The sequence below is a fragment of the Lissotriton helveticus genome, chromosome 10 (assembly GCF_964261635.1).
Source record: "Lissotriton helveticus chromosome 10, aLisHel1.1, whole genome shotgun sequence".
NCBI classification, from domain to species: Eukaryota; Metazoa; Chordata; class Amphibia; order Caudata; family Salamandridae; genus Lissotriton; species Lissotriton helveticus.
In genome coordinates, this window is record NC_136071.1 from 12,685,693 (window position 1) to 12,702,884 (window position 17,192).

The window sequence follows — 17,192 nt, forward strand, 5'->3', positions numbered from 1 at the left end:
ACCTCATGCACAAAGAACATGTACAGTATGCACAGTATTAGTGCCCGCCTCCGTCGGCATTAGTGCAAAATAATGCCGAGACCATTGCATTGTAAATGCTTGTTTACCTTGGAATTACTCCAGGTGTCAGACTGGATCTGGAAATTTTTCGTCAGCAGTACCCCTGCATGTCGGAAGCTGGCGTCGTGCGGATCAGATTCCATCGTAGTCGCTGTGATGACGTCGCAGCAGCTACTTAGACGCCGCCCTCACACACTGACGTCTGTTTTCTGGTGAACCAGAGTAGTCGAACCCTGAGCAACAGGAACTTCTTCTTATTCTTCCTCATGTCCCAAAGACTGAGACTGATCCGGAGACTGATTCAACACCGGAGACTGTGAATGCTCCCGTGACTCCAAAGGCGAGGCCTCACCTACAGGATTCTGAACTAGAGAGGGAGATACCATGTCCTTACGAAGCCTTCCAGAAGACGACTTCGTTTTCGAATCTGACTCCTTACCGGAATGGTGCCTTGAACTATGCTTCCTTCTGTTATGCTTTTTCTTAGATGATCTGGAAGCATGTCCTGAAGTAGATTTCGAAGCAGACCTCGACCGGGACCTCTACTTGGACTTTGACTTCAGGCGTCTCGATCTCGAACTCTTCCTGGCATCCTTACCCTTCAATTTGGCAACAAGAAGTTTTGCCTCACGTTCCCAAGAGCCTTTGGTTTAATCTTCAAACAGGATCGACAACCCTGGACGTCGTGATCCGAACCCAGACACCATAGACGGTCACCATGCGGACCTGTAATGGACATCATCTTTCCGCATGAATCACACGGCTTAAACCCAGTCTTCTTCGACATTACGACAGAAGACCGCAACACCGAAGAGATACAGAAAACTCACAATGGTAACAAGGTTAGTATCAACTCAACAGAAGTTTCCTTTGAAACCGTTAGCGTTGACGACGCGGAAAAAAGGGAACTGGTGTCATCACTCCGACGTAGGCCTAATAAGGAGTCGGTGACATCAGCGGAGTCGCGTTCGATGCCGTGCTCCTATGACGTCGTCCACGCGGCATGCTACAAAAGAATTTTCCGAACGTTGCTGACGCATGGGGATATTCACAAGGTGAGGAATCCACAGGCAGATACTGTATCCACCAGAAAAAGCGTTACCAAAGATAAGTAACTTGTTCTTTAGGCGCCTGGTCCAGGCCCAACACAGGGGTTCCTGTGGATAGGAACCTGGCTCGACAGCATCGCCTGGCCCCGGGCGACCCAATTTCCCTTTCCCAACACCCCCCACCCCTGCTTGCTTGGTTGTCCAACCCTCTGCGTCCCAAAGCGCATTCCCTTCTGCACCCCTGGACAGGGAATCCAAGAAACTAGAACAGTTTGGTAAGAAGACTTTTTTTTCCTGCCAGTTCAGGGCTGCGGTCTGTGAACACTGCATGCCTCTTGGGCTGTTATTCCCAGTCTGTGTGGGATACAGTGGGGCAGGTACTGCCTCAGTGTCGGGAGTAGGCCCGGACAGTGCTCTCTGAAGCTATGGCTGAAGGGAGAGATGCAGCAAATGTCAAGATTCGATGTGGCCTTGACACCGCTGACTCACTGGGCAGAGCGACTTCCACGACCGTGGAGCTCCTTCGCCATGCCTGTCTGAGGACAACTGTTTTTTCGGGTGATGACAAACACTTTGATGGACATGCCCTTTGGCATTCACCTTTTTGGCAATAAAGCAGATAGTGCGTTGAATCGCTTTAAGGACTCATGGGCTGCAGCCAAGTCCTTGGGCCTTTCGGCCATGCGCCCTCCTACGCCTTCTGCTTTTCTCTCCTTTCGTGGCCACGGAAGGGGCACCCAACACGTTTACTTCAGAACCACAGGCCCGCGCAGCAACAGTCTCGTCTTAGACGTGGGACCCGATGAGGCGGGTCAGGGGGCCAGCGGGCGGGTCAGTCCACCTCCACCCCGGCCACCACTGCCTCCAAACCTTCCTAGTCTGGTCTGTCAAGCCCATCAAATGCCAGTGGGTGGCGGGATTTGCCATCACCTCCCCCACTGGCGTACCATCACTTTGGATAGGTGAGTTTTACAAATAGTCTGAATGGGCTACTCCCTCCCCTTCAAGACTACCCCTCCAGCCATGCCACCCCAGTACCACTGCATGTTGGGAGAGCACCTGGCACTTCTTCTACAGGAAGTCGCGTCCTTCTTGACCAAGGGTGCCTTTGCCCGCGTTCCTGCGCTAGAAGTAGGACGTGGTTGTAATTCCCACTACTTTCTTGTGCCAAGAAGGACCAGGGCCTGCATCCTATCGTGGACCTCGGACATAAATCGCTTCCTCCGGAAGGAGAAGTTCAAGATGTTAACTCTGGCTCAGGTCTTGTCTACTCTTGACCCTGGAGACTGGATGGTAGATTTGGAACTGCAGGATACATATTTCCACATTACCGTCCTTCCGGCCCACGGGTGTTGCCTCCGGTTCACGGTAGGCCACGAGCACTTTCAGTTTACTGTGCTCCCTTTTGGCCTTACCAGCGCCCCTCAGGTGTTTACGAAAGTGGCGGTGGTTGCAGCTCATCTGCGCAGACCAGGGGTTCCAGTCTTGCCCTATCTCGACGACTGGCTGTTAAAGAAGGGCTCGCCCCGGGCAGTCTTCTCTCACCTCCAGACTACGGCTGACCTCCTGCATGTGCTGGGGTTTTCCATCAATGTGCCGAAGTCTCACCTGATTCCATCTCAGAAGCTCCTCTTCATCGGAGCGGTTCTGGACTCGGCGCGGTTTCGGGTCTATACTCCCAAACAGCGAGTCCGGAACATTAGGGCTATGATACCCATATTTCAGCCCTTGTCCCGGGTTTCGGTCAGAATGACCCTGAGACTGCTGGGCCTCATGGCCTCCTGCATCCTGCTGATCAATCGTGCCAGGTGGCATATGCAGGCTCTGCAGTGGGACCTGAAGTTCCAGTCGGCGCAGCATCAGAGGAACCTGTCCGATTACTTCCAAATCTTGGAGGATACTGCACAACAATTGCAGTGGTGCCTCACGAACCGGCATTTGGCCAATGGTGGATCCCTCTCCCTTCACCAACCGAAGCGCACAGTGGTGACTGATGCATCCCTCCTGGGATGGGGCGGCCACATGGGAGAGGCGGAGATCAGAGGCCTCTGGTTCTGCTCCAACAGCAATACCCCTGGTGCCATCCAGGAACCGCAAATCCAGCCCACTCTACTCTACTGCCCCACTTGCCCTGTGTAAGAGACCAGGAGCTCAGCCCCCACAGCCACGTGGCCTGCTTGCAGCCACCAACCTAAGGCCCCCTGCCTCTCTTTGGATAACATTGGGCCTAACTACCTCTGCACCCGGCTGCTCCAGTGACGCTGAGGGTGAACCAACTGTACCTACCTGACCTTGGGGGACCCCTGAGTCTATGTCCAGAACCATAACTCTACCAGTTGAGTACTTACCTAAAATCCGATAACTTTCATTCCATAGTATAACATTGACTGGTTTCACTTGAAAATTCTTCTAAGTGTAGAGTTTTGAAACTTATAAATATTCATCTAAAATCAGCTGAATAACAAATTCCGAATTTCTCACCTGTGATCAGGAGAGAAGCCAGGACCGTACAGCCTTTTAGCCCAGTACTGAACCGAGAAAGTAATTATAACTGTACTTAACAGTAACTTCAATGTTCTCCCGTAGGATACCATTGCTTGGTTTTCACTGAAAAGTTTCGAAGTGTCAACTTTGAAAATACAATTATATTCTTTAAAAATCACTGTTATAACTGAAACGCTTTTACTTAACTGTTTTCAGCTTATGTCCCGGGACTGAATCTAGGATCCAGGCCTGTGGTTAGGAAAGTAATCCACAAAGTAATCAACTGCATTTATCTAGCGAAACCCATTGAGCTCAATGTTAAATTGTGTTTGAAATTGTGTTGCCTATTGCAACCATTTGCTTGCCTTCTGAAGTCTGTGACGTGATTCTTGCAGCCAGGCGTCCCTCCACAAAGTCGGTGTACGCCTGCAGGTGGAACAAATTTGTGGCATGGTGCACAGCAAAGGCTGTGGATCCACTCTCTGCCCCCCCCTTTCAGAGGTTCTCCTCTTCCTCCTTTCTCTTGCCCAGCAGGGCTCTGCTCTGGGCACTCTGAAGGGCTACCTCTCGGCCATTTCAGCCTTCTTGAGGCTTCCTGATCAGCCTTCTCTTTTGAAGTCCCCTGTTGTAAATAGGTTCTTGAAGGGCATCACACACATGTTCCCTCCTGTTCCTTTCGTGATTCCTCAGTGGGACTTTAACTTGGTGCTTACTTATTTGATGTGCGCTCCCTTTGAGCCACTTCATAATTGTCCTTTGTCTTCTGACGCTCAAAACTGCATTCCTGGTTGCCATCACCTCTGCCAGGAGAGTGAGTGAGCTCCAGGCACTTTCTTCTAAACCTCCTTTCCTTTCTGTCCATCCAAACAAGGTTGTTCTGAGGACTTGTCCTTTTTTCCTGCACAAGGTAGTCACAGCCTTCCACATCGGGCAGTCTATCACCTTGCCCACCTTCTTTCCACCTCCGCATCCCTCGAAAGAGGAAGAGGCTCCAGCGTCTGGACCCAAAATGTGCGTTCTCTCTACCTGAACCGCGCACAACAGTTCCTGGTGGACGAGCAACTCTGTTGGCTACGTGGGTCCTAAGAAAGGACGGGCCGTGCACAAACGGACCATCTCTCGGTGGGTCGTTTTGTGCATCAAGGTCTGTTATTCTTTGGCTAAAAAGGATCCTCCTGTGGGGCTTTGCGCCCATTCCAATCGGGCCACAGCGGCTGCTACTGCCTTGGGTCAGGGAGTCCCTTTGCAGGAAATTTGTCAGGAATCTACGTGGGCTTCGCTGCACATGTTTGCTAAGCACTACTGCCTGGACAGCCAAGTCCGGAGAGATGGCTTCTTTGGCTGTTCCATTCTCCAGGACTTCCTGGTGTGATCTTGGCTCGCAGACCCACCACCGGGGTTGGTATTTCTGGGGTATCTATTCTAAGGTAAGGAATCTAACATGTTTCTATCAGATGCCAAGTTACTTAACTTTGGTAATGATATATCTGTAAGAAACATTAGTTAGTAAGATTCCTTACCGCCCCAACCATCCTCCCCGTACTGCGAACCGATATCTAGAGTTAAGGTCATCCCTTTGAGGGCCCTAGTTTCATGGCACCAGTGTCGGTTTCTATCATGGCTCTGCGTTCCTGGCGTGGAAAACTATGTACAGAACTGACGTCAACGTGCGAGGGCGGTGTCTAAGTACTCAAGGTCATCCCGGCGATCACACTGACTGGCGCGAAGCCGCAGACGACGCCTACAGACAAAGCAGGAGTACTGCTGACAAACTTTCTATATCCAGTCTGACGCCATGGGATATTCTAAGGTAAGGAATCTAATGTTTCTTACAGATATATAGTTACCGAAGGTAAGTAACTAACCCCAAATTCCTACCTAAAGTCTTTTCTGCTTTTCATATCTAACAATCTGTTTTGCCCTTTTTCTTCCTTCACCCAGATTCTGTGGCAGAGCGTGCTCTGCACACCTTAGATGTAAAAGGATTGTTACTATATTACATTGAAAAAACAAACTTTTTGTTGCTTTTGCTCCACCACATAAAGGCAATCCAATATCAAAATCCGGTATTGCAAGGTGGATAGTCAAGTGCATTCAAGTATGGTATGCAAGAACAAAACAAAAGTTAGGTTTCCCCTAGAGCACATTCTACACGCAAACTAGGGGCCTGTATGGCATTCTTAGGAAATATACCCATAGATGACATGTTCGAGGCATGTGGGCTGCTAAATTCATATCTTTTGCATTAGATCGCCGCCTAGTGTTGGGTCCGGATGATCGCACATTGTTGTCCTGGAAGAGTCTTCGAAGTATCCTGAGATAGGTGGCTCCTCCCCTGGACTACAGTGCGCATGGGCATCGGCTCCATCCCCAGATTGTTTTTTTCCGCCATTGGGTTCGGATGCGGTCTCACCGTCTCTCTGTCGGAACCGAGAAAAACTAGCTTTTTACGGGCCAAAAGGCCTTATATTCCTTACGTCGGTATTGTTTGCGCACGGTCTCGAGTTCTTCCGTCTCTTTGAGTCGGAATCAGCGGAGTCGTTTCACTCTTCGGACACCGAGGCCTTCTCATCGCGACACGACCGCAACTTTTCGGCATGGAGCGGAGTCCGTTTAAAAACTGTCTGCTCTGTGGGTCCAAATACCCACATATCGACGTGCACCCGGTCTGTAACAAATGCCTTTCACCAGACCATAACGAAGACAACTGCATGGCCTGCGCCAGATTCAGGTCAAAGAAGACACTCAAGCTTCGGCGCGCGGTGCGCCTCGAGGCCAGACAAGCGGCCCCGGATCCAGAAAACATCTTCGGCGACCAAGAAGAGGAGGACCAGAGCCATCATCTTCAAATCTCCCCGCCCGAGACGGAAGTCGAGGCAGATCCGGTAGACGACGACTGAGTCGTGGGTCAAGGCCTTGAATACGTCGACGAGGTAGGGGACGTCGAAGAGGTTTATGGGGCCGCGGAAGATAGCTCAGGGGATGAGCTATGCCCCGAAGGTTACGAGGATCAGGCTCGGGTCACGGAATCGCCAGTCGGCCTTACCCACGACCCCGTACCGCAAGCCACGGCCCCGCCTTCAGGCCCGGCCACGGACATACTTGCAGCGCACACCGTATCGAAACCGAAACTGAAACCTACGGTATCGACTACACCTAAAATGGCCGCCCCTAAATCGAAACCGAAACTTATGGATTCGAGCGTCCCTAAGATGGCGGCCGTCCATCCAAAAACACCTAAACCCGCTGCTTCATCGACTCCGTCGGCCACCGGTCCACAGAAGTCGAAGAAATCTGTCGATTCCGCAGTGTCGAAATCGGCGCCAGAGGAGGGTTCCTCTAAAAAGGGAGTTCGGCACGGGTCGACCGCTGCGACGCCGTCAAAGCCCGCCAAAGCCAGCGACACGGCTCCAGTTCCGACTGGGACTTCGTTAGTCGGACGCGTGGTGGAGACGGAGCCAGCGAAATCACACGGATCGAAAGCTGGAACATCTACGCATCGGTCCAAGGACTCTGGGTCGGCGGCTGCGGCATCATCGTCCAAGACTCAGAAGGGCCAACAGGACGTCGGATCCGAGGGCAAGGTCAAGACCTCGTCGGCGCCAAAGGCCGCTGTAAGTGACGCGTCCCTCGTCGCCTCTTCCCTACAGAGAATCAGGGAGAAGGCCTCTGCTACGTCAGCTCCGATGCCGTCGCCACAGAAGCCGGTGGACATTCCGGCAAAGCCTGCGAGTAAACTTCTCTTCCTTCTGCCGCCAAAAGAGGCGCCGAAGGTCTTTTCAACAAAAACGACGCCAAAGAAGTCGGATTCTTCAACGTCTGGAGCACTTTCAGGTCGACTACTCGACTCAGAGGAGGATTCTGAGCGTTTTATCGACGCAGACACGGGCAAATTGACCCTTTACAAGAGGAGGATCACTTCACAGCCAGTGGACTCCTATGTTATCCCCCTGAAGAAGAAAAGGCTTACTCAGGACGCTTCAACACTGATGGAACCTATCCAGCCTCCTCCTAGAAGGAGCCCAACTCCTTCCCCAGAACACTCTGAGGGTGAGGGATATGGTGAAGATGACCAATACACTTTCCCCATCAATGAACCTGATGCACAGCAAGATTCATATGATGACATAGGGGACCAAGGCACCCAAAATGTGGGGCAAGACCCACAGCCTTTCACTGCACGTGCATCCCCAACAGAAGATTCTGCAGGTTTTCATGCACTCATTGAAAGGGCAGCTGCTAATCATGATGTGGACATGCATGCTGACCCAGTAGAAGAAGACTTTCTATTTGACACTTTTTCAGTCTCTGAAAGGACAGTAAAGACACTGCCTATGCTCAAAGGGGTCCTCAAGCATGCTGCGGACATCTTTAAAGAACCTACCAGGGCGAGGGTGGTCAATCCACGTATCGAAAAAAAGTACAGACCAGCACCTGCAGACCCTGCATACATTCGGGGACAGTTGCCGCTTGACTCCCTTGTGGTCGCAAATGTCCGTAAAAGGGCGAACTCCCAAACAACGGGTGAAGCTCCTCCCCCAGATAAGGAGTCAAAAGTCCTAGAGGCAGGAGGCAAAAGAGTAGCTGCACAGGCTGCCAATTTTTGGCGTATTGCGAATACACAGGCACTCTTGGCACGTTATGATAGGGCGCATTACGACACCCTAGAGCACGTTTTAGAACACCTGCCTCCGCAGTTTCAAGAGGGCACCAAACTTCTTATAGAAGAGGGAAAACTGATCTCCAACGCGCCATAAAGTGTGCACTTGATGCCGCAAACACAGCAGCTAGGGCTATTAACACTAGCGTCATGCTGAGACGGCAGGCGTGGCTCCGCATATCGGGGTTTAAACCAGACATTCAAACAACCATACTTAATCAGCCCGTCAATCCTGATAGACTGTTTGGTCCAGATGTTGACACCACCTTGGAAAAGATTAAGAAAGACAACGAAACTGCTAAGTCTATGGGGGCCCTACAATCACAACAGTTCCGTGGCAACAATTTTCGTCGCTCAGGTGCACGTGGAGTCACCAGAGGACAGATGGGTCAACAATCACAATTCTCTAGAGGTGGAGCACAATCCTCGTACCCCAAGCAGAACAAAGGGGGTTACCGAGGAAACAGCACCAGAGGACGTGGCAGAGGAAACAACAACTCCCGCTCCTCTGCCCCAAGCAAACAGTGACTCTCTGTCACTGCCCCCCGACCACTTAACACCTGTCGGGGGGAGACTACAGCAGTTCCTGCCCGTCTGGAGAAACATCACCACAGACAGGTGGGTGCGACAACTTGTCCAGTACGGTTATTGTCTAGAGTTAAAGTCCACTCCACCCAACATTCCACCAAGGCAACGGCCTATGTCCGCAGAGCATTTGCACTTATTGCAGCAGGAGGTAGTGGTGATGCTGCAAAAAGGCGCAATCGAGCTCGTGGAGGAGGAGGGCACAGGGGTATATTCCCTGTACTTCCTTATTCCAAAGAAGGACGGATCTCTCAGACCCATTCTGGATCTGCGTCCCCTCAACCTGTATATACTTTCAGAACATTTCCATATGCTTACACTGCAACAGATTCTTCCCTTGTTAAACCAAGGGGACTTCTTAGCAACCTTGGACCTCAAGGATGCTTATTTCCACATTCCACTACACCCATCCCACAGGAAATACCTCAGATTCACTATCCAAGGCAACCATTATCAGTTCAAGGTCCTACCCTTCGGAGTGACCACAGCCCCAAGAGTGTTTACCAAGTGTCTGGCGACAGTGGCGGCGCACCTCAGGAGGCAGAACATCCATGTCTAACGCTACCTAGACGACTGGCTCGTTCAAGCCAAGTCGGAACAGTGCGCCGCGGACATGTCGACTACCATTCACCTCCTTCACGATCTAGGCTTCTCGTTGAACTACCCAAAGTCGCATCTTCAGCCGGCGCATGTCCGGCAGTTTCTAGGTGCGACAATCAATACCCTGACGGCCATGGCCCAGCCAAACCAAGTCAGGATAGACAGCATGCAGTCGCTAATCCAAAAGTTCAGACCGCAACACTCGCTTCCAGCGAGAGTGTTCATGCAGTTGATTGGCATGATGGCCTCCTGCATCTTCATAGTCCCTCACGCACGTCTACATATGCGTCCGCTCCAGGAGTGCTTAGCGAATCAGTGGACGCAGGCTCAGGGACAATTGACAGACCTAGTGTTGGTTACCAGTCGGGCATACGACTCTCTGCATTGGTGGACTCCACACAACCTTTGCAAGGGCCGACTGTTCCAGGAGCCAGTGCCACAGATTATCCTGACAACGGACGCATCTCTCCAGGGATGGGGAGCTCATTTGCTCACTTACATGGTGCAGGGACTATGGACGACGCAGCAACAGAAGATGCACATCAACTATCTGGAACTGATGGCAATCTTCATGGCGCTCAAGTCCTTCCTTGTACATCTGTGCAACAAGGTAGTGTTAGTCCGGACGGACAACATGACCGCGATGTACTACATTCAAAAGCAGGGGGGCACCCACTCGCCACAGCGGTCTCATCTGGCTCAGGGCATGTGGAAGTGGGCCATTCAGAGGAACATTTTCCTCATGGCAGAACACCTCCCGGGCAAGGACAATCAGATGGCGGATCTGCTCAGCAGATACAGCCATCAAATGCACGAGTGGGAGTTACACCCGTCTGTACTCCACCCGTACTTCCAGCAGTGGGGTCATCCGGAGATAGACCTGTTTGCCACAAACGAAAACGCAAAATGCCAACACTTTGCCGCCAGGTTCCCTCACCCACAGTCGCAGGGGAATGCGATATGGATGAACTGGTCAGGCAGATTTGCGTACGCTTTTCCGCCAGCCCCTCTGATACCGCTGGTGGCAAGAAAGCTAAGGCAGCACTCGATGACTCTCATCCTGGTTGCTCCAACGTGGGCGCGCCAAGCATGGTACACCACGTTCCTCGAACTCTCGGTGGTGCCGCATCAAAGGCTGCGCCTCACGCCCAGACTTTTGACGCAGAACCATGGAGACATTCAGCATCGAGACCCGCAACAGCTCAACCTGGCAATCTGGCTCCTGAAGTCCTAGAGTTTGGATACCTTCACCTACCTCCAGAATGCATGGACATCAAGGAGGCACGAAAGCCTACTACCAGAGCATGCTATGCTGCAAAATGGAAGCGTTTTGTCATTTACTGTACAGCCAATAACATCAGCCCGCTAGATGCATCTATCCCTAACATCATTTGCTATCTGTTACATCTTTACAAGTGCAATCTGGCGTACACTTCTATTCGGATACATCTATCCGCCATAGCAGCTTATCTTCAGAATAGGCAGCATCTCTCTGTCTTCAGGGTGCCTGCCATTAAAGCTTTCCTTGAAGGCCTGAAACGAGTCATTCCCCCAAGAACACCGCCAGCTCCGGTGTGGAACCTCAATGTGGTCCTCACCAGACTGATGGGACCACCTTTTGAGCCACTGCACTCGTGTGAACTCCAGTTCCTAACGTGGAAAGTAGCTTTCCTAATAGCTATTACGTCACTGAGGCGGGTTAGTGAGCTACAAGCGCTCACAATCCAAGAGCCATTCATTCAGATTCATCCAAATAGGGTGGTACTACGTACTAACCCAAAATTCCTTCCAAAGGTGGTGTCACAGTTTCATCTCAACCAAACTATTGACTTGCCGGCATTCTTCCAAAACCCACAAACGGTGGCGGAAAGAATGCTTCATACTTTAGATGTCAAGAGGGCGTTGATGTACTACATTGACAGGACACAACACTTTCGGAAAACAAAACAGCTTTTTGTTGCCTTCGTGCCACAGCACAAGGGCAACCCTATTTCCAAAGCAGGAATAGCCAGGTGGATTAAGTGCATCCAAATATGTTATCAAAAGGCAAAACGTACCTTGACAATACCCCCAAGGGCGCACTCCACACGCAAATTGGGGGCATCTATGGCTTTCCTGGGGAACATTCCTTTAGAAGATATTTGCAGAGCAGCCACGTGGGTTACTCCACATACCTTTACAAAACACTACTGTGTTGATGTACATTCCAAGCAGCAAGCAGCTGTAGGACAGGCTGTTCTCAAAACACTTTTTCAGGTTTCTGCAGCTGGCACAGGCTACCGCCGCTAATGGAGGGACTGCTATTTATTCTATGCAAAAGATATGAATTTAGCAGCCCACATGCCTCGAACTGAATATGCTACTTACCAGTATGCATCTGTTCTTGGCATGTAGGGCTGCTAACATTCATATCGCCCACCCTCCTCCCCGGTGCCTGTCGCATCTGCAGACATACTCTTGTATTCAATCATTAGCATGGACATCCTTTACACTTTACACTCCATCTCTGCCACAATGGCTAAAAACAATCTGGGGATGGAGCCGATGCCCATGCGCACTGTAGTCCAGGGGAGGAGCCACCTATCTCAGGATACCTCGAAGACTCTTCCAGGACAACAATGTGCGATCATCCGGACCCAACACTAGGCGGCGATCTAATGCAAAAGATATGAATGTTAGCAGCCCTACATGCCAAGAACAGATGCATACTGGTAAGTAGCATATTCAATGCAAAGCTGCAACATGGTCCACACCTCACACATTCCCAAAACGCTATTGTGTGCATGTGTTAGCAAGACAACAAGCCAGAGTTGGCTAGGCAGTTTTACGTACACTATTTCAAACCACTGCAACAGATACAGGTTAGCCAACGCTTTGGCAGATAACTGCTACGTAGTCTATGCCCAGCATATGACTTACCGCTCATAAGCCTCGAACGTAAAATGCAACTTACTCGGTATGCATTTATTCTTGGCAATGTAGAGCTGTAGATTCGTATGCGCCCACCCTCCTCCTGTGGTACCTGTACCTGTTGCAGTAATATCTTAGTTAGATAGATACATTCATGAACATCTCCTTTTACTACTCTTACTAACTGTTATAACTCTCTGCGGAAAACAATCTAACAATGGAGTCGATGCCCATGTGCACTGTCACCGAAAGGAGGAGTCGCCTACCTCGTGACTGGAAAGGCTTCTTCGAAGAAAAACAAAGCACAAACATCCAGACCCAACACTAGATGGCGATCTATGCACAGCATGTGAATCTACAGCTCTGTATTCCAAGAACAGATGCATACTGGGTGAATAGCATTTTCCTTTCTATTTGTAAAACCAAGACCTAGTCCTTTGATTAATTCCGTCCAACAATAAGGTTTTATGCCCTTTGGCACCATCTAGTTAGGCAGCCTGGACTGTGTGCTCCCCAAGGTGAGTAGCTTGGCTTTACATTTCAGTGTTGTAGTTCCTGAGGCCCTTGAAATGTTGGTACCCGCCGTGGGCACTGCCCTCTAGCCCACACCTGTCCTGGGACCCAGTGAGAACAATCATTTCCTCTGCTAGTTCACGGATGTGAGCTGTAAGGTGTGGACTGAGTGCCTCTTGTAACCATAGTTATGTGCAGTCCTGACCCCTTCAAATCCTTCTCTTTACCAGGAAAGGGCTCGGTAGAGCGGCCTCTTCTGATGTATTTGATTGAGGAATGACTGCAAGCACGGAGTGACTCACTGCCATTTGTGCTCTGTTTTTAGAAAGTGACATGGAAGCAGTGTCTGGGGTTGTGGACGCCTCTGCGGCAGGGCTGCTGGAGGGAATCGTCTTGGACGGAGACACACTAGCACCCATGGAGACTGATGAACCGAGCCCTTCGGACACCAAGGGGAAGTCTAAGATCACACCTGCCATGGCTGCTCGGATCAAGCAGATCAAGCCGCTGCTGTCTGGTGAGAGCCACCAGCCTTTGCTTATCTTTTGTTTGGTTTCATATTCTCTTTGGTTTCATATTCTCTTGTGCATATTTGTTTATAACAGATGCACACAATGTTAAATAAATTGTAATCCATTCAGCTGTTTAGTGTGGTGTCTAAGGCCGAAGCCAGAGCATTCTACGCAGAGCCTCGGTTTATACGGTCAGCAAAACGTTTTGCTTATATACAATGTATTTGTATGTCACTCATGTGCCAGGTCGTATTTTGTGAGGCTGCCGTCGCTGACTTTTTAAGGTTGAAACATTGAGGAATGGTAACATTTTGTACGTAGTCCACTGTGAACGTTCTAGGCTGGTGTAGCAAATGTCTTTTAGCATGGTATTAAATTAAAGCTTTGTATTTCAAGCAGTTTCATTTTAACACTGGTCCCATTTTCCTTCTGAAATCATCCCTATTAAAGCATGGATTCACACAAGTTTTGTACCCGTTATTGAATGGAAAAAATGTCTCACATTAGAACTCTTCTGTCTGCCCCAAATGTTCCAGTAACTGATGTTTTGTTTTCAGCATCCTCTCGTTTGGGGCGTGCTTTGGCAGAGCTCTTTGGACTCTTGGTAAAGTTGTGTGTGGGCTCACCAGTCCGCCAGAGGAGAAGTCATCATACTGCGAGCACCACAACAGCACCAACCCCTGCTGCCAGGTCCACCGCTTCTGCTCTCACTAAACTTCTTACTAAAGGCCTTTCGTGGCAGCCCCCTCCTTATACGCCTACTCCAAGGTTTCGGTAAGTATTTAGACCAGGGTGCTTGCTTCTGTTCTCGTTGGTTAATGAGTTTGGGGTTTTGGGCAGATCTGGCTTCAACTTGCTTTAGTTTTTTTTGTAAATATTAGTAATTAATCAATTCTAGCTGTCCTTGGGTAAAAGCTTACTGAAACCTAGACGACTATCAGCACATCTATAACAAAACATGGTCATGAACACTAGAAAGCAGTATTGACTAAGATTTTCCTGCCGTACTCGGAACACTCTAGCAGTTGTGTGGAAGCATTTTTAAGTATCACATTGAAAATCAATTTAGCCCCTTCGAAAAAAGATCCTTTCTAAGTCTCTGGACCTAAACCTTCAGATTTCACTTTCCACAGAAGGCAACCTTCTTCAGCATTTTCTCTTTAACGAAGAACATTTGGAGTAATTCCCGTGAGTCTGTGAATCTTTATCCAAGGTTGTCAAATGGCTTGGTTATTTTTTTTAACAGATAACTTGTCCTCTAGGTTCAGCATCTTTGAAATATCCCCGAACAGCCGTACGTGATCTGGAATATATATCTGCACCTTTCACTGGGGCTCGATAGTACCAAAGTAATGTAACTTTGTTTGCAGACTCGTGGATGCAATTTTTAAGAGTAAATTCGAGCCCGGGATGGTGACGTAGTTTCTGCCCATTTTCCTTCTTTTTTTTTTTTACCAGAACCACCAATTTTAGGAAATACCTCTTTATAGGGTACCACACTGCAGAGGTCGGAGAGACCCTTACTGGTTTATAGTGGCAAAAGTAAATCATGCGAACTGTAGGAAGCTGGCTCTCTATATGATGTACCTCTAAATGGTGCCAATGTTATCCAATGCGGAAAGGGGCTACTCGAAGAGATGCTACTCACAGGCGAGTTAGGCGGTTTGGTATCCGAGTCTCCGGGGATTAAAGTAAGCACAGGGGGTTCACAAGACAGTAAGAATCCTACACCCTTAGCGGCACAGGGAGGCCAGGTGCAGAGTTCCAACATCTTGCGGGGCGCCCTGTGCAAGTCTGTGGCGAGGTCAGGTTTGCAAAAAGGCTGCAAGCTTGGGCCAGGAGCCTGGGTGAAGAAAACCCTCAGCTACCCATGTCAGGGATATTTGCCTACACTTTTGCTCCTCTCCCACTCATTCAGTGTCTGGTTCGGAAACTCAGACAAACATCCTTCACTCTATTTCTGGTAGCTCCCACATGGGATCGTCAACCATGGTACACAACCATATTGGAGCGGTCAATAGTTTGGCGTCAAAAGCTGCACCTCACTTCCAGTCTCCTCACACAGAACCATGGGGAAATCAGACATCCAAATCCCAAAGAACTGAATCTAGCAATCTGGCTCCTGAAGTCAGACTTTTGTTACTTAAACTTACCACCAGACTGTAGAATATACTAAAGAAGCAAGACGGCCTACAACCAGAGCTTTTTTATGCAGCAAAATGGAAAAGATTTGCTGTATATTGCAATAACGATCAATCCTTTAGATGCTTCTATACAAAACATGATCTGTTAACCATGCCATTTACAGCGAACAGGGCTGCTGTATAAGTATTCGTTTGCACCGTGTAGCAGCCTTCTTAAAAAATATGCAACAGGTCACTATTCAGGGTTCCAGTAAATAAAATAAAGCTTTAATGGAAGGCTTAAAAAGAGTAATACCACCACAGATTTCTCCTGCCCCGGTGTGAAATCTCAACATTGTTCTGACAAAGCTCATGGGTCCACCTTTTTGCACAAGTGCCCTTTGCAATTCCTCTCATTGAAAGTTGCTTTCCTCCTTGCCATCACATCACTGAGAAGAGTTGGTGAGCTACAGGCATTAACTTTGGAAGAACCCTTCTTTCAGATACACAGACTGGATAGTTCTCCGCAACAACCCTAAATTCTGATAGATACATCTGCCGTGTGGATTCCTCACCTTGTGAATATCCCCCTGCGTCAGCAACATTCGGAAATTCTTTTTGTAGCTTCGCGCCGACGTGGACCCAGACGTCATAGAAGCACGGCATCGCTCGCGACTCCGCTGACGTCACCAACGCCTATATTAGGCCCACGTCGGCGTGATGACATCAGTTCCCTTTTTTCCGCGTCGTCGACGCTAACGGTTTTCTGGGATCGTCTGTAGCCTTTAGCTGTAACTTTGTTACTTGCTATTCTTTCTAGTCTCTGTCTTCTCTCTTTCGACATGACCTTGAAGAAGACCGGGTCTAAAGCCTGCGGAGAATGTAACAAGATAATGTCCATCACAGATCCACATAAATGCTGTTTGTGGTGTCTGAGCTCCGACCACGACGTCGAGGAATGCCATTCCTGCAGGAAGATGACACCATAGGCCCTCCGGGAAAGAGAGGCAAAATTTCTTGTTGCCAAGTTTAAAGAAGGAAAGGAGAAGAAAAAATCAAGATCGCGGACTTGACGCTCGAAGTCAAGGTTCCGATCGGATTCGTCTTCGGCCCATGCTTCAAGATCTTCAAAAAAGAAGCATAAAAAGAGAACCCATGAATCCCGACATCGATCAAGGAAGGAGTCTGGTTCCAAGCCGAAGTCGCAAGTGAAACTGGTCGAGAAGGTGATAGTATCTTCGGCTTCAGAAGAACAGGATGCCGAGGTTGAGGCGTCGCATGCGGATTCGCCGAGTTCGCCGAAGCAGAAAGCTGTTCCATCTCCGGACCCATCCCATCCTTCAGGTCGGGGGGATGAAGGTGAGGAGGAGGAGGTTGGAGAGGGAGAGGCTCAGATCCCCGAAGGTCGTACGACTCCGGTGCACCAGCCTGAAGAGGAGGTCAACGTCGTTTTGACTCTACGCCCTCAAGAGCAGCCTAGTGGTTCATACCCTGCCTTCCCGGCTCCAGGTCAGGATCCTACGCATTTCCTGAATGCGATGTTCGGAATTTATTCAAGGGCTATGTTTCCCTCTGGGGCTACTACTGGTCCCATGGGTCCGTTGGCATATGGTCTGGGTGTTCCTCAATCCTATGCACCTGCGCCCTTTATGCCTGCTCCGACGCCGCATTGGCATTATCCGACTCCGGCGAGGCC

General features: G+C 49.7%; 1 protein-coding gene across 2 annotated transcripts in view; it reads left to right on the plus strand.

The window, feature by feature from the left end:
* HUWE1 (HECT, UBA and WWE domain containing E3 ubiquitin protein ligase 1) overlaps positions 1-17,192 on the plus strand; it is a 1,655,742-nt gene that overhangs the window by 384,185 nt on the left and 1,254,365 nt on the right. For both annotated transcript variants that reach the window (XM_078664564.1, XM_078664565.1), the window contains 2 exons: positions 13,187-13,378; positions 13,931-14,147. In XM_078664564.1, coding sequence (XP_078520690.1) covers positions 13,187-13,378; positions 13,931-14,147 — 409 coding nt within the window. The remainder of the gene's footprint in view (positions 1-13,186; positions 13,379-13,930; positions 14,148-17,192) is intronic.